Raw genomic sequence first — 24,133 nt, 5'->3', positions numbered from 1 at the left:
TCCGTCAGCAAGTTTGCACCTGCGCAGTGCTTGACGGAACTTTCCCGATGGCTGGAACCATCTCTGCGCCTCAGTTCGCGCATGCGCTGGAACTTCCGTGATACCTGGAACCAGCACGGCAGATCACCGGCACTGCGTCGTTTTAACTGACAATTGCGCGGTCGTGCGACGTGGCTCCCAAACAAAATTGACGTCCTTTTTTCTTTTGGTGGTATTTGATCGCCTGTGCGGTTTTTATTTTTTGCGCTATAAACCAAAAAGTGCGACAATTTTGAAAAAAAAATACAATATTTTTTACTTGTTGCTATAATAAATAGCCCAATTTAAAAAAAAAAAAAATTCTCAGTTTAGGCCGATACGTATTCTTCTACATATTTTTGGTAAAAAAAAAAAAATCGCAATAAGCGCAAAAGTTATAGCGCCTACAAAATAGGGGACAGAATTATTATTTTTTGTTATTATTTTTTTACTAGAAATGGCGGCGATCTGCGATTTTTATGACGGACACATCGGACACTTTTGACACATTTTTGGCGCCATTCACATTTATACTGCGATCAGTGCTATAAATATTCACTAATTACTGTATAAATGTGACTGGCATTGAAGGGGTTAACACTAGGGGGTGAGGAAGGGGTTAAATATGTTCCCTATATAGCAGGGATCCTCAAACTACGGCCCTCCAGATGTTGTAGAACTACACATCCCATGAGGCATTGTAACACACTGACATTCACAGTCATGACTAGGCATGATGGGAATTGTAGTTCCGGAACAACTGGAGGGCCGTAGTTTGAAGACCCATGCTATATAGTGTTCTAACTGTAGGTGGGGGGAGGTGACTGGGGGGGGGGGGTGACCGATCTGTGTCCCTATGTGCAAGAGACACAGATCGGTCTCCTCTCCAGAGACAGGACGCTGTCTCTGTGTGAGCCGGCAATGAGAGATGATCTCATATGTTTACATATGAGATCATCTCTCATTGGCCGCACAGATCGCATCGCAAACGGCCACTCTGATTGGCGGTTCGCGGCGATCTGTAATTGGCTGTGTCCAAGGGACACGGCCAACACAGAAGTTCCCGCGCTGCGCGCTCTGGAGCGCGCGCGGGGAACGCCCAAAGGGGCAGACGTCAATTGATGTCTAGTTGGATTTTGAGATCCGCGCTGTAGCCGTCATTTGACTATAGCGCGGGTCTCAGGAGGTTAAGAACTCTGTACACTGCAATTGCCAGAACTGCCTTTTTTTTATTATTATAATATTATTTGTTATCACCGGGTCTAAATCAAAGTATGTCCTGAAAATGGAAGATTGTATTTAAAAATTGAATTAGTATGCTGATGGTGGGGGGGGGGGGGGGAGAGGTGAACCCGGGACAGTAAAATATAAGCAGATTAAACATCAGATTTAAAGTAGATCTAAAGCCAAAAGTTGATGCAATGTTTAGTTATCAGATATCAGGTAGGAGGAAATCTTCCTGCACACCTGTTCTGGTGACAACTATCCATTCCAACCTCCAGTTGTGTTTTCCAGAGAAGACATCAACAATAATAATATCCCAAATGAGACAGAAATGGGAAAAAATACGTGATTTTTATACTATTTAAAACTAAAAAAAATACACAAAACACATTCTTGGCATTAGATCCATTATAGGATTTCCCAGAACCCATTGTACCTTTTGCAGAATGGAGATTTCGGTAGTGTGCCGCCATGTGATCCTGCAGGAGGAACTGCGTTGACAAAGAACACGACGATCCAGGAAACAAAGCTGGAGGAAAAAAAGAGATTTGTACTTGTATTTGTAACATTCTGATGATCACTGTAAACACACAGAGAGCTAGATTCATGTAGCTCTTACGTCAGCGTATCTATTGATATGCCGCGTAAGTCAGTAGATGCGCCGTCGTCTCTATGCGTGCTATTCTGGGAGCTAGATACGCCTGAATTTCAGCTTCCTCCGACCGACGTAAATGTTAGTACGCCGTCGTACCTAGGGTGCATATTTACGCTGGCCGCTAGGGGCGCTTCCGTAGATTTAGGCGTAGAATATGTAAATTACCTAGATACGCCGATTCACGAACGTACTTGCACCCGCTACGCCGTTTACGTAAGGCTTATGTCCGGCGTAACGTTACCCCTGCTATATGAGGCGCAGCCAATGTTAAAGTATGGACGTCGGAACAGCCGTCAAATTTTACGTCGTTTACGTAAGTGGTACGTGAATGGGGCTGTGCGTAGGTTACGTTCACGTCGAAAGCATTGAGCCGACGTATCTTAGGGAGTATATGCGACGTGACTCTGAGCATGCGCGCGCAACGTCGGAACAGCCGTCAAATTTTACGTCGTTTACGTAAGTGGTACGTGAATGGGGCTGTGCGTAGGTTACATTCACGTCGAAAGCATTGAGCCGACGTATCTTAGGGAGTATGTGCGACGTGACTCTGAGCATGCGTGCGCATGCGTGGATCGTTAGTGGAAAAATTTACATGGGGTCACGGCTATTTTGAATACAACACGCCCACTACCTTCCACATTTGAATTAGGCGGGCTTACGCCTGACTATTTACCCTACGCCGGCGCAACGTACGGCGCCAGACCTTTGTGAATAATGGTCTGGGCGCCCTATTTTACGTCGGCGTAGCGCATATGAGATGCGCTACGCTGGCAAAACTATACGCCGAGCTACGTGAATCTAGCTCAGAATGTATAATGATGGCCTGATTAGAGTAGATTAGGGCTGCATGGGAGATTTAAAAAAACATCACCAATAAATGCAGTTTTGTATTTATTCAAAAAAGCAAATGCGTTATCAAATGCAACTAGTATGAGTAGTTTTAACAATGACAATTTTGTTATCTTTCAAATACCCTGCACAACAGCACCCAGACTGGGAATAAGAGGGGTGGCACCTGATCTTCAATCACCTGCTGAGAAGGCTCATGCTGATAGGCGGAGAGCAGAGAGATGACCTTTTATTGGTTGTTGTGGCCACTACCACTACTCCTTTTAATTTGTTAAGGCTTGAAGCAGCATTTCTCAACCCTTAAAGTATCTTTCCTGTTTAAAGAAACCCCTGCTAAAAATTACCATTGTAATGATATCACATACTGGGCACATGAAAAGCCATTTCTGGCGGCCATGTTGTTTACGAATCATAGGTCGGCCATGATGGTTTTGTAGAACAGTACACATTGCAGTAGTTAGGAGTGCACCTCCACAGCCTTTTAACTTGGTCACATTTCAAAGAGCCTGTAATCTCAATTTAGGGACAGCAGACACCAGTACACATGTCTTTACCAGAGTTTAAAATGATCTAATTGAGGTTCTGGCAGGATGTCTGTTCATTTCTGCTAACCATAAATATCTACAGATTATTATCGTACCTCCCAACCGTCCCAGATTTGCCGGGACTGTCCTGGGATTTCAAGCAAATCATGGTGTCCTGCGAATCCAGGCAGGGGAGCTGTCAGGAAAGGTTCCTTCCGCTGGTGACACTGCCTGATATTTGGCGAGCAGTACTGTGGTCCACCACCAGGTGTCACCTGGCAGTCTGGAACTTCCAGGGGAGCTCTCCCCTGGTGGTGGCATTAATGATCTTTGGGCCGCAGTACTGGCGTCCACCAGCGGGGGGTTCCTGGCAGTGTGGGGCCGTCATCTCCTGCGATTAGGCGTAACCTGAGACTGATTGCAGGAGATGTGTACAAATACCCGGCAGTGACAATCAGACTTTGCCCTGGTATCGCTCCATGCGCCCTGACCCTGTTTAGCTCTGCATCTGATCCTGACCCTGTCTGTCTGTAACCTGAACCTGAACCTGGAATCCTGTACCCTTTTCCCTTTACCTGTGATGCATCCGTCCTCTACTTGTCCTGTTTGTTTTCCCTTTCCCCAGCTGCTGACCTCCCAGTGACGATCCTGGCCTGGCCCTGTTATGATTCTGGGTTTCCCCATTACCTGTACATATTGGTCTCTTACTATTATTATTCATGGGTTCTGTTGGTATTGGTTGTTGTGCACAGTGTGGTATTGGAGGTTGTTATTTTAATATTATTTCACTTATTTAATAAATTGTATTTTCACTTAAACACGTCTGGGTTTCCTCTGTTGCAGTCCACACAGTTCTGGTCTTATCTGATACGTGACAGGAGCCCAGTGCTGGAACAAGTATCGGCACTTGACTTTGCGTGTCAGTGTGCGCTGCACAGTCCGCCCACTCACCTGTCTGCTGGCTCACCCGCTTGCTCTACAGAACGGGAAAGGAGGTAGGTTAGACCTGTTCCACCTCATCCTCATCTCTTCCTGTGTCTGCCCACAAACCCCTGCGTGCAGCCAATCCTGTGGCTGTGAAGGGGTTATGTGGGTGGGAATTTTGAAGCAGTCTACACATTGCCACTGCCTGAGCCTTGGGAGAACAGCTAGCCTCGGGTGAGCGAAAGTCTGTGACTGAAGTCAACCCTCTCTCTCTTCCTTCCTTCCATGTGCCTTGGTGATCCTGCCTTCCATGTGCCTTAGTGATCCTTCCTGCCTTCCATGTGCCTTAGTGATCCTTCCTGCCTTTCATATGACAGTGATCCTTTCCTTCCTGCCTTCCATGTATCATAGTGACCCCTCCTTCCATAGACCATAGTGATCCTACCTGCCTTTCATATGGCATAGTGATCCTTCCTTCCTGCCTTCCATCTGCCTTAGTGATCCTTCCTGCCTTCCATGTGCCTTAGTGATCCTTCCTGCCTTCCATTTGCCATAGTGATCCTTCCTGCCTTTCATATGACAGTGATCCTTCCTTCCTGCCATGTATCATAGTGACCCCTCCTTCCATAGACCATAGTGATCCTACCTGCCTTTCATATGACATAGTGATCCTTTCTTCCTGCCTTCCATGTATCATTGTGACCCCTCCTTCCATAGACCATAGTGATCCTACCTGCCTTTCATATGGCATAGTGATCCTTCCTTCCTGCCTTCCATGTTTCATAGTGACCCCTCCTTCCATACACCCTAGTGATCCTTCCTTCCATCTAACAGTGATCATTCCCCTCTCCAATCTTTCCCTATGGGGTTGGTTCACACTGTAGACCCCAGCTTGTGGCACAGCAATCAAAATATTTTTTAATAGGTACAAGGAAGCCCAGATTTGCTTAAAGTGGTTGTAAACCCGTTACAACTGAAGACCTGCGAAGTTATGAGAGCCAACCTAACACCTTGTTCATTGACTGAAATCTGCTAAAACAGGACATATTATTTATTTTTCACCCCTTTATCTTTCTGTTGCTTGTTGTCTCTTTGTTTCTTTGTAATTTAAATTTTTTTTTGTAAATATTTTATTTGCACCATTTTACCCTGTACACACGATTGGAATTTTTGATGGGATAAAATCCGATGGAGTTTTCCATCGGAATTCCGTTCAAGCTGTCTTGCATACACACTGTTCCGACGTCCAAAACGCGGTGACGTAAAACACTACCACGAGCCGAGAAAAATGAAGTTCAATGCTTCCGACTTGATTCTGAGCATACATGTTTTTTTTTCTCCGTCTGAGTTCCATACAGATGATCGGAATTTCCGATGGAAAAATATAAAACATGTTCTATTTCTAAACCCCGACAGAAAAAAGTCAGATGGATCCCACACACGGTTGGAATATCCGATGAAAAAATTCCGTCTTTTTTCATCGGAAATTCCGATTGTGTGTACAAGGCATAAGGCTGGATTCACACTTCAGCATTTGGAGATTTGCTGCGAATCTGCCCGCGATTTGAAAGCGCTGATGTGTGAATGACAAATCGCATTTGAGATGCCATTCTTTTGAATAACGCCTCAAATCGTGGTGGGATTGTCACTCCATAAATCGCACTGCAATTGTGGCAACTCGCATCGGGGGAAGCATGTTGCCCAAAAAAAGTTCAGGACTTACTTTTGGGTGACATGCTTCCCGCGATGCGTGTTGCCCTGATGTTCTGCCTGACCCGCCAAATATACAATTCCAGCCACAAGCTCTGTAATACTCCTGTCCCTTGGCACCATCTGTTACACTCTCTGTGGGGCCTGGGCTGGAGGTCTCCTACCAGGTATGTGACACAACCTCTGGAGGAACCCTAGGGTTCCATGGAACCCTGATTGACAAACCCTGGCTTAAAGCAGAGTTCCACCCCAATCTGTCTTGCCGTTCCACCTCCAAGGCCTCCTATGGTCCAAATCTATTAAAACTCAAAGGATGGGTCATCTTAATAAAGTAGTACATCAAGACCTACTATTATGGCACAGACATAAACATAAGTTTAACATCTCCTCAGAGATCCCTCCCCTAGCTTCCTTCGTAGGGGACCCTCTATTTACCCCTCCAGACATTCACTCCAACCATTATTCTGTCTGGCAAGTCCACAATCTATCTAACTTAAAAGCTTTCACTAAAAATAATACTTTTCGCACATTTTTGGATTTACAGACAGAATATAAACTTAGAGATACTGATCTCTCAGACTACAATAATATCAAACTATTCTATCAAAAAAACTTCTCTCTCTCCCTCCAAACCCCCTTTACGATTTTTGAACGAATTTGTCTTACTTCACCCAGAGACAGAGGCCTGATATCGAGAATGTATAGAAACCTAAATGAATATAATTTACCAGACAAAACACGCCAAATGCTGCAATGGGAATCAGATCTAGATGAATCCTTCTCTACTGAGCAATGGGACGGCATGACGGATAACCTACGGAAGTGTACCAGGACGGCCTCCATTAGGGAATCTGCCATCAAACTCCAATATAGGTGGTACCTCACCCCTGACAGAATTAATTCATTCTATCCCGCAACATCTCCCCTCTGTTTTAGAGGCTGCCTGGTACAGGGTTCCCTTATCCACACCTTCTGGGAATGTGCACACCTCAAAGACACATGGCAACAGGCCAGTATTAAAATAGAACAGATAACAGGTAGAAGAATAGAACTGACGCCTAAAATGTGTCTTCTATTCTATCCGATCCCAGACATCCCTATATCCCACACCAGGCTTATACACACCTTACTCACGTCAATACACTGGGCGATAGCGCTCAATTGGCGCTCCTCCGTTGTGCCTTGGTCCCAAATCATGGATCGTATGATATCCATTAAACTAGGAGAACGCATCCATCACACCTTATATGATACCATGAACATATATGATCAGAAATGGAAGCCCTGGGACCTTTCTCTGATAACTCATTGAATTAAACCAATTTATTTTTTTATTTTTTTTATTATTATTTTTATTCCGATTCCGTTTTATTCTCTCATTTTGCCAACGAACTAAGTCATTAAATTTTTACATTGCTGCAATGTACTACCAAACTGCCTTATATACAAACCAGCACTTATTTCTCTGTCGCTCGATTACCTGATATGCATATTCTTCATAGATGTTGTTCACTGCTCTAATATGTATTTTTGTACTTCTTGCCAATTCGAATTTAATCTGTACTGAGACTTAATTTTTTTTCAATAAACCGTTTGTAAACATAAAGCAGAGTTCCACCCAAAAGTGGAACTTCCGCTGGTTGTACCCCCCCTCTCCAGTGCCACATTTGACACCTTTGGGGGGGGGGGCAGGATACCTGTCTTTCACAGGTATCCTGTTCCCACTTCTGGGAGCCTCAGCACGCGGGTACTGACGTCACCGCTCGGGCTCCCTCCTCCTCCCTACTCCTTCCCCAGCCACCGGGCCAGAAGGAGAGAGGAACGGAGCCTCACGCATGCGCAGAAGGGTTCCCGGAGTGAAGCCATCACTGCAGGTTTCTTTACTCGCAATGTAGGCGGCATGCGCCCGACAGCTGATGGAAACATCAGCTGCGATGCCGACATCGCTGCACTCCAGGACAGGTAAGTGTCCGATTATTGAAAGTCAGCAGCTGCAATATGTGCAGCTGCTGGCTTTTAATTTTTGCAGTGGTGGGTGGACCGCCACTTTAAGGAATATACATGCCCACTAAGCCAATATATACGTATTTATTTCAAAGACAGACGTTTACCTTGACAAGAGCAAAAAAACTTCAAAGGTAGAGGTTTGGATTTAGGGTAATACCATTTATTGGCTAACTGAACAGTTTGTAGAGAACTTTAATAAAACCAGATATATGCATTTTAAAGTGATATTAAACAATAATTGTAAGCACTTTCAGCTGCTGATTATTTCACTTACTGAGTATGTGACATACTTTTTAATCCTTGCTGATGTTCCAGTTTAATCTGGTGCAATGATCACTGCTTCAGAATGCCTATTTCTCTCTTTTCTCATCCTATAGAGCCACCCTTACATACAAAGACTAGAGTTGTGTCTCCCTACACTGTGTGTATCAATAGAAACACACAGTCCCATAGCCTAAAATGGCAAGGCACTCCACTACTCCTCTCTCCTCCTCCACCTTTTCTTCTCTAAGCTTACAGACTGGCTCCAGACGGCGCTGGAGCCAGTCTGTTGGTCGTGAACTTGGTATGCATACACACGGCAGGACTTTTTCAGCCAACTTTCACCAAATCACGTGGTTTTTCTGCTCTTTACCGCCACCCTTTGGGCAACTTCTGCTATTGTTGTCTGATCTTTAGCAATGGTTCTGAGCATGCATGTTTGTACTTTGGAGTTTAGTCCGATGGACTTGTGCAAACAAGAGCCAACCGGTTGGTTCACAGTTGCGGTGTAGTCCCAATGGACAAGTATGACAGGCAATTCAGGAGTCCAGGAATTCATGGGTTGTGAATTGTATGTGTAGCGCCTGGTTACTTCCAAGTACCGGTGCTATTGAAATTTAGAGGGTGATCAGAGTATTAGTGAACTCTGATCCAAATTGTTATGTTCAAAACAGAGTCTCTGTCTCAGCTTGGCTGTGCTGTGGGCTCATTCTGTCGTTGCTGGTGTGATGTTCCACCCCAGAGCGATAGGTGGCAGCAGTGGAGTCGAGACTTGGGTGTTTTTTCCCAGCAGCCAATCAGGAGGGAGTTTCTTTGCTGAACATGCTGGGAGAGGGTATTTATGGGACAGACGCCATTGAGTCTGGGTCTTCTTCGTCCAGTGTGGCTCCCACCTTTATGGCCTACCTGGCCGGGGGCGTGCGTGCCACGCGGTGTTCCTGGTTCCGGCACCATGTTGGTCCGGAACATTTGAGCAGCGTCGGGGACCCAGTGATCGACAGACATGACATCCCCTCCAGAAGTACAGTTTCCCCCCACCGCCCCCCTCGCCCTCTATTAGTCCAGAGAGATAGTGACAACCCCACCCGGGCGGCAGCTGGAAAGGAGAGCCTGAGAGGAATGTGTGGAGCCACGCCGCCCAGGTGGAGAAGAAGATCGTGACACAGCGTCGGTAACCGGCGCAGAGAGACGCCGACAAGGAGAGGAGGAGGAGGAGGGAGGGGTACAGTGAGCACTCTAGCGCTTGAGCTAGATGGGTGGGTGAACTGCACCCCGCGCAGACGTCTCGGATCGGCCCTGACAGTTTTCCGCCCTGTTCCCCTGGCGGCGTTTGCGCCGTAAAGCAATGCCATTGTTGCCTTGCGCTAGCGCCGGCCCTGGATTACCTGTCAGTCGGTACCTGGGCGACAATAAGAAGGAGATCCAGGCATAATTCTTCAAGGATTGTCTCCGTAATTGCAATCAGTGGGGGCCTGTGGCAGAGGTTTCTCCCCGAGTCCATACCAGGAGGATCTGTGGTAGAGACTTTTCCTCAAGTTAAAGGTTCGTGTGATACTCCGGCTGCCAGGTCAGTGAGAGAGGCCTGATGGGTACGCTAAACCCACTCAGGCAGGAGTGGTGCAGAAACATACGGGAGCAGGACTTTTTCCAAATACTACGCCCGAATCTGCTGTTCTCCTTCTTCCTTCAACTCTATCCTTTCACCACCAGTTTATTGTTTTTTCCCCGGCTGGGTAATAAAGAGCCCTTGTTATCCGGCTCCGAGCGGGGAATCCTGCGGGGAGTAGGCGTTCCTAAGCGAAGAGGAGTTGATTGACGGGCTGCTAAAGCGCGTCACGGCTTCCGAAAATACCCGAAGTGACACTTGGGTGTTTACGGCGCTAAACGGCGCCTGCGCCTGCCGTGTAGAGCTGACTGCGCAGGCGCCGTAAACACCCGAGTGTCACTTTGGGTATTTTCGGAAGCCGTGACGCGCTTTAGCCGACCGTCAATCAACTCCTCTTCGCTTAGGAACGCCTATACCCGGAAGCGATCCCCGCTCGGAGCCGGATAACAAGGGCTCATAAAACGATAAGTAGCGAAAAAAAAAAAACAGCATACTGCAGATGTTAGCAGTATGCTGGAACTAATGTCAGAAAGTTGATTTGGGGGTGAACTCCCGCTTTAAATATGATTTTGTCTTTTCTTGTTAAAAAAAAATAAAAATATGATTTTGTCGTACATGCAGACGTATTACAGAATATGATATATTGCCTTTATTATGATTTGAAATTTGATGTTGAACTTGCTATAAAGATCTACATTCACATTTTGTATCAAGCTGTGATATTTTTGTACTCATAATAATAAGAATTGATGGATGCATTTTATAATCGGAGTAGCTGTAATGGATCTATCTTCTATAATGTGCTGGATTATATTACCAACAGCCTTTTAAGGCATACAGATCCATAAATCAGCCTCTATTTTGAAATAGATGGGACAAAATTATATGAGCACTTATACTGTATAAAGAATATAAGAACCTGGACATTCACCAATGACCCCTTTATATCCTTAAACCATATTTTTTTTTTAAGAATTTAAAAAAAAAAAAAAAAAATTTAAACATAAAACTAAAGTGGTAGCTAATGCATTTTGGACCCCCACGACTCTCACTATGATTTGCATGTATGAGCATTACTTACCTCCCAAAGTGCCTCCTTCAGTGACGTGATGTCTGTGTTCCCCCTTGTTGCTCTGTTGTCACCGCCGACACATCTTCTCTCAGTCCTCTTCCAGTCCTGTAGTCCTCAGTAGGGCTGCCACATTTTCTTCAAGTCAAACCCGAACCCGAGCGGCGTACAGAATATATAAATATATTTTGCAATTAAATAACATTTCAATTTTTTTTGTTTTTGTTGTGTAATGGCCTTGTTTGTATTTATAAATGTAATGTATACTGGCTCCGGTGGAAGTTGGGCATATATGCATTAAGGTAAAAAAACATTTGGCGATTGCAGGACCCCCCCACCCCCTGTTTACTTACCTGAGCCCTCGAAAGTCCCCCGTCGAGCACGCTTGATGTCGGCCCAGTCTTCTCGGCTGTTCTCAGCTCTTCATTGGATAGATTGATAGCAGCGCAGCCATTGTCTCGTGCTGCTGTCAATTAACTCCAATGACGCGAGGGCCATTGGAGTGTGTCTATGGGAATGTTGGACCATTCTTCCAAAAGTGCATTTATGAGGTAAGGCACTGATGTTAAACGAGAAGGCCTGACTCGCAGTCTCTGCTTTAATAGGTGTTCTATCGCAGTGGTCATCAACCCTGTCCTACAGGGCCCACCAACAGGCCAGGTTTGCAAGATAACTGAAATACATCACAGGTGATATAATTTGCTGCTCAGTGATTGCAGTATTCTACACTGCATCTCCCCATGGTAATACATAAAACCTGGCCAGTTAGTGGGCCCTGTAGGGCAGGGTTGATGACCACTGTTCTATTGGGTTGAGGTCAGTCAAGTTCCTCCACCCCAAACTCATAAATTCATGTCTTTATGGACCTTGCTTTGTGCACTGGTCCAAATCATTTAGGGAAGGGGGGATTATGGTGTGGGGTTGTTTTTCAGGGGTTGGGCTTGGCTCCTAAATTCCAGTGAAGGGTACTCTTAAGGTGTCAGTATACCAAGATATTTTGGACAATTTCATGCTCCCAAAATTTTGGGAACAGTTTGGGGATGGCTCCTTCCTGTTCCAACATGGCTGCGCACCAGTGCACAAAGCAAGGTCCATAAATACATGCTCAGCGGGTCTGCGGGTGACTTATTGCGCTCTATAAAAAAGTGCAGTTACATTTTAAAAAAGGGCAAGTAACAAAAATGGTAGCTGCTGACTTTTAAAAAACAGCCACTCACCTGTCCCCTGATCCAGAGGTGTGCTCACACCAGCCGGTTTCACCAACTGTCTTCTTTCCTCGGCGCCAGCATCTTAACTATGGGCACCCAACTGTGACAGCTTGTGGCTTCACAGCCAGGTACCCATGTGATTCGGTTGCTAAAAACAGACCATTGGCGATACGGCGATATGTTCGCCATCCGTCCGGAGGATCGGAAGACAATCAGATGGAAACAGACATGCAGTCTGTTTCCATCCAACTGCCCCATAGAGAACAGCAGGATGTGTCTGTATCTGCTCTGCATAGCGGAGCGGACAAGGCTTGTCATCTGCCTGCTCAGCGGGGATGTTGGATGGATTCACCGGTGTGAAAGGGGCATTAGTGAGACATCAGTAAATAACAAAGGTCTGCCTATGTCTGCAGCAGTGGCGGTTCGTCCATAGAGGGCGCCGGAGCGCCGCCCCCTCTGGCTCTCGCACAGCCACTGAAATACATAGATTCATGCATTTTCGCCACTGCCGCCCACTATTCAGCTGGTTGACTGGGTGAAAGTGCCTATCAGAGCCAGCGGCTCTGATAAGCTTTCCAAGTACAGCCCTCAGGCTGTAGTCGGCTTCCGAATGCTTATCCTCGGGACGTACTGGCGGTGCGTTCCTTGGATAAGACTGACAGGCGTCTCAGCCAATCAGGTTCATCAGTTCTGGTTACCGGTAACCCGATTGGCTGAAGCGCCATTGAGGGTGGGAGAAGACGTCGAGGGACGTGGAAGGAGGATGGCTAACCCCCAGAAAGGTAAGTGCCGAGGGGGGGGGGGGGGGGGGCATTTTACAGGACACAGCGGCGACAATGGGCACAGTGGCGACAATGGGCACAGTGGCATCAATGGGCACAGTGGCATCAATGGGCACAGTGGCAACAATTAAAGGGCACAGTGGCATCAATGGGCACAGTGGCGACAATTAAAGGGCACAGTGGCATCAATGATAATAATAATAATGGGCACAGTGGCGACAATTAAAGGGCACAGTGGTGACAATTAAAGGGCACAGTGGCGATAATTGGCACAGTGACGACAATTAAAGGGCACAGTGGTGACAATTAAAGGGCACAGTGGCGACAATTGATGGGCACAGTGGCTGCGTTTGATGGCATGGCACAGTGACTGCATTTGATGGCATGGCACAGTGGTTGCGTTTGATGGCATGGCACAGTGGCTGTGTTTGATGGCATGGCACAGTGGTGACAATTGATGGCACAGTGGCTGCATTTGATGGGCACAGTGAGGCTGCAATTTTTATTTTTATTTTTTCGTTTGCGCGCCCCCAAAAATTTTGAGCACCAGCCGCCACTGGTCTGCAGCAAGTGAACTATGGGGACAGAGTCCCTGATTCTCTCCTAACGCTGAGCTTGATAAGCTTTCTGGTTTATTCACAAAAAGAAATCAGTGAGCAAGCCTTAACATTCATTTTACCCTGTCTCCAAAAGCCAGAAATGCATTTCTAGAATCCTAAAACCTGACACACTAAAACCTTCGTAACAGGAACCAAGCACCTTGCTTTCCTGTCCTTCCCTCCCTCTTTTAAAGCATTACGATTGTACTAACAGGTCCTCTTTAAATTTCTAAACTCTCCTAATTTCCTCTGGGCAAGCTGTAACCAGGCTGACCAAAATAACTCCTGTGATGGGCGCTAAAATAGAATCGGATAGGTATTGACATCACATCAAATCTGTAGTTGGTCTCAATTCACTAAGCAGTGTTTACCCCTTTAGGGTCAGTGGTAAAATACCGCATGCACTATTTCTGTTCTGTTTTGTTCTGTTTCTAATGTTTCTAATTCTGCAGTATTTTAGTAGTGAAAACTTGCGGTATATTAACGACCTTAACAACTAGGAAATAGCTGGTTGTTAAGTAGCCAGCACCCGCTGTGTCCTTAGTAACTATGACTCTTCTGCTGTCAGAAAGCTTCTCTGCTGACAGCAAAATATAAGCAAAAGAAGAGTCAGCATATAAATAAAAAATAAAATAAAAAATAAAATAAATAAAAAAACAGCATGAGGGGTCCCCCCCCCAATCCATATTGATTTTGAGGGAGACCGCATGCCAAAATAAAAATAAAAATGGCGTGAGGTTTACCCTTAAAATCCATACCAGACCCTTATCTGAGTATGCAGCCTGGAAGGTCAGAAGAGAGAGGTGATAAGCGAGCGCCAACCCCTCTAAATCATATCAGGCCACATGCCCTCAACATGTCCCCATGTTGATGAGAACAAGTGCCTCTTCCCCACAACCCTGGCCCTGTGGGGCAGCCCGTCCAACGCTGCCTCCTCTGTGCATGTGTCCAGCCCCTTTCAGGACACCGACGCATGAATTTCAATGCAAGGGGGCTGTTTTTTTTTGAAGCACCGAGGCGCTAATAGCCAGAAGCTCTAATAGCTTTCAATACAGGGTGGGCTTGGGTCGCATAGATTGTGTTCCGAGCCCACCCAGGTTTGTTACAACAGCGAATCAATATTTACGATTGTAACACTGATCCTCCTTCCAGCCAATGAGAAAGCAAGTTTTGACAATGGTCATCCGATTGGCTGAGAGGACAGGTGATGCTTTAGGATGCCTAGGAGGAGGAGGGGAGGTGCTGGAATCCGCCATGGAGGAGAGGACTTGCTGCCTGCCACCCGCCACGTGGGGTTGGTGTTGCTAGGGGGGGAAGGGGGGTTATTTGCCGCCATCTCCCCCACAAAAAAACACCAGCCGCAACTGCTCAGAGCCCCAGATTTAATGTGCTGGAAGAGGGGGTCTTGTGAAGAACTAGGAGTTTAGATGGGGGGTCACGCTTGTGTGGGAGGCAGAGTTGAGACTCCTAAATAAATGTTTACAGAAAATGAATAGATTTTATGGGTAAGCACTGTCCATTAAATTGCTTGTACACAGGGTCTCTTTTCTGGTTGGAGTCACTCTGAGACAGTCAATGTACTCTTCACCCCTGGAAGGAAAAAAAACTGAACAGTTTTGTGACCCACCCTGTATCAGGCACACATTGTGATGATTTCATATCTTGTCATCCATTTCTATTAGACTCGATGAAAACTTTATCAGTTTTGAAAACACGAGCGAGCGGGCGTAGGAGTTTACTGGAGCAGGAGCCAAGGAGGATGTGATTAAAGACAAATGTTGGAAGCACGATAAGAAAAAAGGCAATTAGGAGGTGAAAGAGACTACCTGGCCTCCTTGACCACTACTCCACACACCCATATAAACATAGCAACATGAACTCCTCGCCTTGGGTGACACAAATATTATTCATTCAGACACTTTTGTGGGCCTTCTACATGTCTTCATTTGTTTACACCTAGGAAGAAGCGAACCATGCAAAGCTCAGTTCACTGGACATATGCAGAAGCCAGAAGGAAATACATGAACCCTGAACACCCAGACCCCATTGAAGTGTATGGTAAAGGGGACATGGGTAGCTGGGCACCATCATAGAGGACATGTACCAATGCAAAGAAAAAAACACTGTATAGCAGGGAACGGGTTTTTTTTTTTTTGTGGCTTTAATGGCAATATAAAAAATACACAAATCCTTTAAAAACCATACTTCGGGGATGCCTTAAATCTGCACATGACGCTGCATATCTCTAGATAGTACTCTAGCAAAAGTGACATTTAGAAAGAAAGAATACAATTGCTGCTAAATGACATTTCCTGGTGGGTTTTGTTTTGTTTGCAAAAAAAGATGGTGTGAGATCCCCTTCAGAATTCATACCAGACCTTTATCTGTTGCATAGGTGTCTGATTTGGATTCTGTAGGGGACCCTATGCTATTTTTGACCCCACCACTTTTTTCCCTGTTTCTTAAAGGACAATACACATTGTGTACAACAAATGTGTACTGTCCTTTAACCACTCCAGCTCCGGAAACTTTTACCCCCTTCATGACCAGGCCATTTTTTGCTATTCAGCACTGCATTACTTTAACTGGCGATTGTGTGACAGCAGGCTAGAACGCCTGGTTGCATCCAGGATGGAAAATAAGTGTGTCCCAGATTCAGGCTATATGCCGATTTGTACCACTAGGGGGAAGTGCTGAGAGTCCTGCAAGGGTAGAGGTAATAAGCCCAGTTGAATGAAGTTGGCTCATTAAGGCCTCTACAAAAACTCCCAGCATGTAAAGGAGTTGCTCCATCCTGGAACCAGTTTTGTGCCTGTTGAGACTGGGGGGGGGGGGGGGAGCATGATACCAGTGTGTATGGTGAGACAACGCCTGTGTGGCAAGCCTCTTTAACAGGGAGATAGGTGCTGGGGGCAGCACAAGGAGAATGGTCTCTGCACCCGGAGGTGTTTTAGCTCCTTTGCCCAAGATGGGGCACGCCAGACGCAGATCTCCTGGTGTCTCGACTCAATCAGAAGGTATTGAGGTTTGTGGCCAGGTCAAGAGACCCATGGGCGGACGCGACAGATGTGTTAGTGGCAACGGTGAGTCAGTACTGGCTAATCTATGCCTTCCCTCCTCTAAAGCTCCTGCCTCTTCTGCTTCGCAGAGTGGAGGCAAACAGGATTCCTATGATCCTAATTGCTCCGGATTGGCCTCAGTGTCCTTGGTACGCCGATCTAGTGCGGCTAGTAGCAGACATCCCTTGGCTTCTACCGCTGAAAGAGGACCTGCTTTCACAAGGTCCCATACTGCATCCTGCTTTACAGTCGCTGACTTAACAGCATGGCTATTGAAAGCCAAGTACTAAGAGACCGGGGCCTGTCGGATTCTGTGATTCCTACCATGAGGAAGGCTAGGAAGTTATCCTCTAGGAGAATTTATTATCACACTTGGAGAGCTTACTTAGCCCTTTGCGAGGAAATGAAGTGGAATCCACAGACTTATTTGGTGTCCAGAGTCCTGCTGTTCTTACAGCGAGGGGTGGACCAAGAGCTTGCTTTAAGCAAGATTAAGGGGCAGATATCTGCCCTGGCTGTTTTCTTTCAGCGACCCCTGGCGACTCACTCTCTAGTGAGAACATTTCTACAGGGGGTTCGGCATTTGGCCCCTCCGGTCCGTCCTCCACTACCTTCGTGAGGATTTGAATAGCAGACGCACCTTGGCGTCTACCACTACGAGAGGACCTGCTGTCACAAGGTCCCATAGGTCATCCTGCTTTACAGTCAATGGCCTTAACGGCATGACCTCTAGGTGCCTCAGAAACCACCGTTTGAGAACATTAGGGAAGTTCCCTTGTTGACACTTTCTCAGAAAGTGGTCCTTTTGCTGGCTGTTAGGTCAGCTAAGACGGGTTCTGAGCTGGCAGCCTTGTCATGAAAGGCTCCCTATTTTGATCTTCCCCTAGGATAAGATGGTGCTGCGTTCGCCGCCTTAGATTCTTCCTAAGGTCATTTCGACCTTCCATCTCAAGGAAGACATTTTACTGCCATACTTGTGTCCTCATCCGTCGAATCCTAAGGAGACGACGTGGCATTCCTCGGACGCTGTCTGAGCTCCGAGAAGATACTTGTCTGTTACTGCTCCGTTCCGGAGTTCAGACTCACTGTTTGTTTCTGTGGCTGGTCCCAAGAAGGGCCCAGCGGTCTCATCGGCCACCATTTCGAGGTGGATCCGACAGATCCTGATCAGGCTTACGCCATAAAGGGTTGGGCGCCTCCCTATCATGATGCATTCGACTAGGGCAATGGTGCCTCTTGGGGTTTTCTGACATCTAGTGTCTGTTTCCCAGGTGTGTAAGGCGGCGACCTGGTCGCCCGGCCACACTTACACTAAACTTTACAAGTTGATGTGAGTGCATCTTCGAATGCTTCTTCGGCCGCCAGGTTTTGCAGGCGTGCTGTTCAGCGTTACAACTCCTCAGTTGAGGAGCTCTGTTTTGGGGTGAAGTTTATTTTTATGCTTCCCACCCCTCATTTTGACACTGCTTTGGGACGTCCCACTTTGTCAAGATAAGGCTGTGTCTGTCCATGAACTAAAGAGAAAATAGGATTTTATGCTCACCGTAAAATCTCTTTCTCTGAGTTCATGGATGGACACAGCACCCACCCCTCTTTTTTCTGTACTGCTTGCTACGAACTGAATTGCTTGGTGCAGGCTGAGGGGATATAGTCAGTGGGACCACACCCTGGCGGGGCGGTTTTGCTTTGAAGTTAACACTTCTGCCTAGTCACTCCTAAAGATAGATAGGCTATTCCCACTTTGTCAAGATAAGACTTTTTTTTAAAGTTATCCCAGAGATGATAAAACATTGGCAAGATGTGAACTGTATTTGGCCAGGTATTTATTCATCCGTGTGGTTGCTTTGTGTGTAAAATTGCTGTAATTTACTGTGGATTTGTCTATAATATGTAATTTTCTGCATTAAATTCAATTTCTGTTTTTCTAGATGTTTCAACATGACTTTCAATTTGAAATAATGTTTTTTAAAAGCGTCATCAAAAATTTAAGAGATTACCCACATAACAGGCTACTGCTGTGCGCTCTGCAATGCTTCATTCACTTTCGCATACTACAGTACCTATGCAGATGAAATGCTAAATGGCAGATGGGTGAAAACAGTTACTTCCTTTCATGCAAACTGTATTTGTGCAGCTTTGCTGTCCAATATACTGACCTGTCAACCAAAACACTTAAAAAAGAACTATAGGCAAAACTTTTTTTTTTTTTCGTTTCGGATAGAGTAAGGAATTGATAGGAAGTCCTTGCAAATTAAGGGAAACCCTTAGGGGCCCCCAGGTCACCAGAACTAGTGTCCCCATTGGAAGATTCCCCCTCTATTACTTTTCTGGGGACTTTCACTTTCAATGACTTTAGTTATACTTAACTTCAGGCCAGCAGGTAAATACACAGATAAAATACATATTGTATATGAAACATTTCCCCTGTATTACTTTTCCAGGGAAAACACATTTTTTTTTTATATTCACCTTAAAGTGGAGTTCCACCCAGGAAAAAAAAAAAAATTCACAAAAAATCCCCCCAAAAAATAGAATTTTTTCTTTTTTTTTATACTCACCCGAAATACCTGTTGCTATGCGAAAGTCCGTAATCTGCCTCTTCCGTAACCGCGGCCTGTCTTCTGCATCCTCTTCTAGTGAATGGGGCGCGCTGCTTTCTGGGAACTGTGTGTAATCCCAGAGAGCAGCCGCCCATTCACACGTCGGTGCTTTATCTGATAATGGTAAACAGGACAAATAGAGAGGGTGCACACACGATCGAAAAATCAGATGGAAAAAGTCAGATTTTTTTTTTAAGTGCCTCTATAGCACTACAGTCGGAACTTTTACATCTTTCATGTTGGTATAGTAGAGGAAAATCTGAAGTTTTTCCATTCAGGTCAATGCTATTTTGTACTGGACTGCAATCAATAAGCTCACAGCAAAATGTACAAGGTGCAAACTTTGATTTTCAGCCTCTCCAAAGACCCAATAACACATCTTCACTTCTAAAAAAGAACAAAAAATTTATTTTTTGCCCCGCATCTGCAGTGCCTCCTAGCGTAGTGGCCATCTGTAAGCTCGGGGGCCCCATAATCTTCTATTGCCCGGGGGCCCCATGATTTGTCAGTCTGCCCCTGTACAGGTCCCCATATACAGCTTTCTTCCCAGCAAGGAGTGTTAGGCCGCATTCACACCTGAGCGTCGTGTTTTCGGTCGTTTTTTCCGGCGTTTTGTAGCGCGTATTCACACATATTCGCGCGTTTGCATACATCATTGTCCAACGTTTTTGAACTTCGTCGTTTTTTATTTTAGCCAATAGGAAAAATGCTCATCTCTTTCATCACTTGTTGCTATGTTTGTAGATTTTTTTTATTATCTTCTTCCTGGGTGAATGTTCTATTTCACAGAACAGATTAAAGCGACAAAACGCCCGTAGAAATGCTCGTTGTCGCGTTAGACGCTTCGTTTCCATTCGTTTCAATGGGAATACGAACGTTCAAAAACGCCCAAATCCGCCCGACAAAAAAGGGTCCAGAACTTGTTTGAGCTTCAGGCGTTCGGCTTCAGGCGTTTTGGAGTGGAGATGTGAACCATCTCCATAGAGAATAATGTATTTTTCCCCCTCTAGCGTTTTATAGCTTCAGGCTTCAGGCTACAAAACACTCAGGTGTGAATGCAGCCTAAGTGTAAATGTAAGTGACTAGGAAATTGCACAGTGCTGACAACTTTAACCCTACCTCCATGTAACAGTGATTAGCCAATCAGCAAGCACCACGCTGTCCTTTAGAAGGGAATTAAGTTACATGGTCCCCTATACTGGGAAGTACTGGGTTTGCCTTCTCCTCAGCTGAACCGCAAAGGATTGAAGGGAAGATCAGTACATCTTACCGGTGGAACCTCTTGTAGCCTTTGAAGCTGGCGTTAACTTTAAAAAAAAATCCAGCATTCAAACAGAAAAACATCTCCTTTGCGTGCCATGCACAGACTTTATTTTACAGAAATATGTTGTGTTTGGCTATTAAAACAGTTCACTTGACGTGTTATCTTTTCAGTTCATCTTTATATAATTTACTTCAAGACATTTAATCAGAGGTAATTTGTAAAACCATTCCCAATAATAACAAGTGTCTTCAAGGGAGTCTTAATCTTTTTGTTTCATTTTTCCTATCCTTTCTATACCCTGATCTGAAATGTGTTACCCAATATAAAAGTGTATCTAAAGCCAAAACGATATATTTTTTTAATTATTTTTTTTATTTTTATTTTCTGCTGTTTTTGTCCTATTGTGATTTTTCTTTTCACCTCTTCTCTCGAGGCACAACAGGTGTCCAGTAAGAGGAGGTCTCTCCAAAACTAGAGAAATCTTTCTCCAAAACAGGCATCTCCATTGGAGGACTTCCCCTTTCTGTTTCTTTCAAAATGTTAGATTTTCGCTAAGGACATTGGTCAGCCAAAATGTTGTCACCAGAACAGGAATAGAGGGGAAGGCATTTGATGGGGACACTTGCTTTGATGAGAGCTGTCCAAGAGAGGATTGTCCTTAGTTTGGAGACATTTCCTCTTATTTCCTGTTGTGTCTATAGGACAGGAAGTTAAAAGATTTCCTTACTTGTTCCTGTACCCAACCAGATCAAAAATTTTGCCACGTGCCAAATGTCTATATAATACAAAAAAAAAAAAAAACACGAGAGGAAGGGGAGCACGGGAATTTTAAGGCACTCAATATATTTAGCATCCAATAGAAAGCCCCATAGAAGATTTTAGGCTTGTAATATATCACACAAATATCATACAACAGATTAAATGCCTATGAAGTTGAGTTTCTCCAGGGGACGCCCACCATTAGAGCCCATAAATGCACAAAGGATAAACATTAAAGCCTTGTACACACAATCGGATATCTGATGGAATCTAATCCGATGGATTTTTTCGTCGGATATCCGATTAAACTGACTTTCATCAGTCTTGCTTACACACCATCAGTCAAAAATCCGACCGTGACAAAACACGGTAAAGTAAAACACTACGACGTGCTGAGAAAAATGAAGTTCAATGCTTCCGACTTGATTCTGAGCATGTGTGGATTTTTGACTGATGGACTTCCCCACAGACGATCGGTTTTTTATCCACAGGAAAAATTTATAAAATGTGCTATATTTTTTTTTCACAGATGGAAAACAAACCGTTGGCGCCCACACACGATCGGTTTGTCGGATGAAAACAGTCCATCGGTCTGTTTTCATCGGACAAATCGATCGTGTGTACAGGGCTTTAGTCTGTTGTACAGAATTGATATGGTAGTTAATTTTCCTTTTCAATATAATTTATTGCTTGCGTATCTGCTTGGACTAATGTATTTATACCATAATGCAACAATATATCTGATGTATACACATGTATGTTTCAGAAATCATCAAAGAGAGAGAAAAGAAACCCCCTGATGAAGACATAGCTATCTGCAAGTCGAAACAAGTTGGGGTCTCTTATTTTTTTCACTCTTTCTATTTACTGTATGTAAAACATCTAACATGGGGTCTCATACTGTTATTATCTTTTTGAGATTTTTTTTTTTGTGTAGTATGCGTCACGCTCTTAAGCTTTTATTACATTTGTGTGATGTATTACAAGCTTCAAAGCTTCTATGGAGTTTTTTATTGGATGCTAATTAAAATTTGTAATTTCTCATCTCAAATTATGTATAATTATTGAGAGGCTTAAAAGTCCCGTGCTCCCCTTCTTCTCTTTTGTTTTTTGTAATATGGGAAGTTAAAAGAAAACTCATCAACTGGAAAAAAAACGGACAGGGATTTTAACACTTCCCCTCTCTATTCTAAGTGAATTATTATTTTTTGGCCTTTTTAATAATTTTAATGATCTGTCTCACTTATGGTGGGGACAGGGATTAAAAAAAAAAAACTGTAATGCTGCGTACACACGACCGTTTTTCATGACAAGAAAAATGCAATTTTTTAAATTGGTCATTAAAAACGATTGTGTGTAGGCTCCAGAGCATTTCTCTCGACGAGAAAAATGGGCATTGAAAATTTAGAACCTGCTCTATTTTTTTTTCTCCTCGTTTTTTTTCATGTCGTTTTTCTCATCATGAAAAACGGTCGTGTGTAGGCTATAACGATGGGGGAAAAAACGCGGATGCTCAGAAGCAAGTTATGAGAAGGGCAATTTGCATAATTAGCCCAAAGGGTGGCGCCATTCTATTGGAACTTCCCCTTTATAGTGCCGTCATACGTGTTGCACGTCACCGCGCTTTGCTCGAGCATTTTTTTATCACGATAGTGTGTATGCAAGGCAGGCTTGACAGGAATCACGTTGAGAAAAACGTTGTTTTTTTCCATGACATGAAAAACGGTCGCGTGCACACGGCATAAGGAGTTCTAACCTTTCTCCACTCTCACATTATAATGAAAAATTACGTTTTGGTTGGAGTTAGGTTTTAATGATCACTTCGCTCTTTGCAGCCAACTTTTACTAGAGAAACAGTTTTTACTGATCACTCTCCGGTATGATAGGCCAACATTAACAATACTGTTTTGTGAGACAGAATCCAAAAGGAAGTGCTGCAAAGACGCACCTTGTTTTTCCACAGCAAGAAAAGTTGTCTGAACTAATAAATGTGATATGTGAGAACAAGACAAGCACTACCTGGAGGCTCCGAGTACGAAGGATCACTTCCTTACAGGAAAAATTCAGGCAATGCTGCATGTTCTTCAGTAACATTGATACAGTTTATAGATTTTACCCTATAGCCAAACTGTAAAGCCCCGTACACATGGTCGGACTTTTGCCCAACCAACTTCAAAATCCGGCACTTTTCGTATTTGTCCGACCGTGTGTACGTTCCATCGGACCAACTTTTTTGGCTTTCATCGGACAAAAATTTGGGTCTGCGAACGGACCAACTTTCTGGCAACAAAAGTCTGATGGTGCCTTGTCCGACCGTGTGTACAGCAAACCATCGGACTTTTGGACAAAGTACAAATGCGCATGCTCAGAACCAATGTTATACTCAACCAACAATAGCAGAAGTTAACCAAAGGGTGGCGGTAAAAGTAAAACCACGTGATGTTGGGAAAGTGTTAGAAAAGTTTGCAGAAAAGTCCGAGCATGTGTATGCTATGGGTGTGATCGGACAAATCAATTAAGACAAAAATCCAAGGGAAATTTTGTTAAGGTTCGTACACATGGTCGGACATCCAAGTCATCCTAAAGCCCCGTACACACGGTCAGACTTTTGGCCAACCAACTTCAAAATCTGCAACTTTTCGAATTTGTCCGTCCGTGTGTACGCTCCATCGAACCAACTTTTTTGGCTTTCATCGGATAAAAAGTTGGGTCTGCGAACGGACCAACTTTACGTCAAGAAAAGTCCGATGGTGCAAAGTCCGACCGTGTGTACAGAAAACAATCGGACTTTTTGAAAAAGTGCGCATGCTCTGAAGTAAAGAGCACCCGGAAGCCTTCTGTCTAGTAAAACTAGCGTTCGTATAGCGTTCGTGACGCGGCAAGTTTTGAAATCTAGAAAAGCACTCACACGAAACGTCAACTAACTATAGAGTAGCTGAAGGAACGCAACGGGTGACGCCGGAGAATTGAACTTCCTCTTTTAAACGCTCGGCAGTACGTTGAAACGTCACTATG

The 24,133-nt window shown here is 44.7% G+C and overlaps 1 protein-coding gene across 1 annotated transcript in view; it reads right to left on the bottom strand.

Annotated features, from left to right (window-relative positions):
* Window positions 1-24,133, bottom strand: part of LOC120937903 (spermatogenesis-associated protein 7 homolog) — a 248,135-nt gene that overhangs the window by 186,497 nt on the left and 37,505 nt on the right. Inside the window, exon 3 of the mRNA XM_040351450.1 lies at window positions 1,679-1,771. Coding sequence (XP_040207384.1) covers window positions 1,679-1,771 — 93 coding nt within the window. The remainder of the gene's footprint in view (window positions 1-1,678; window positions 1,772-24,133) is intronic.

This window comes from Rana temporaria, chromosome 4, assembly GCF_905171775.1.
Source record: "Rana temporaria chromosome 4, aRanTem1.1, whole genome shotgun sequence".
NCBI classification, from domain to species: Eukaryota; Metazoa; Chordata; class Amphibia; order Anura; family Ranidae; genus Rana; species Rana temporaria.
Note: the sequence above shows the minus strand (reverse complement) of the source record. Positions and strands in the feature narration are given on the sequence as shown.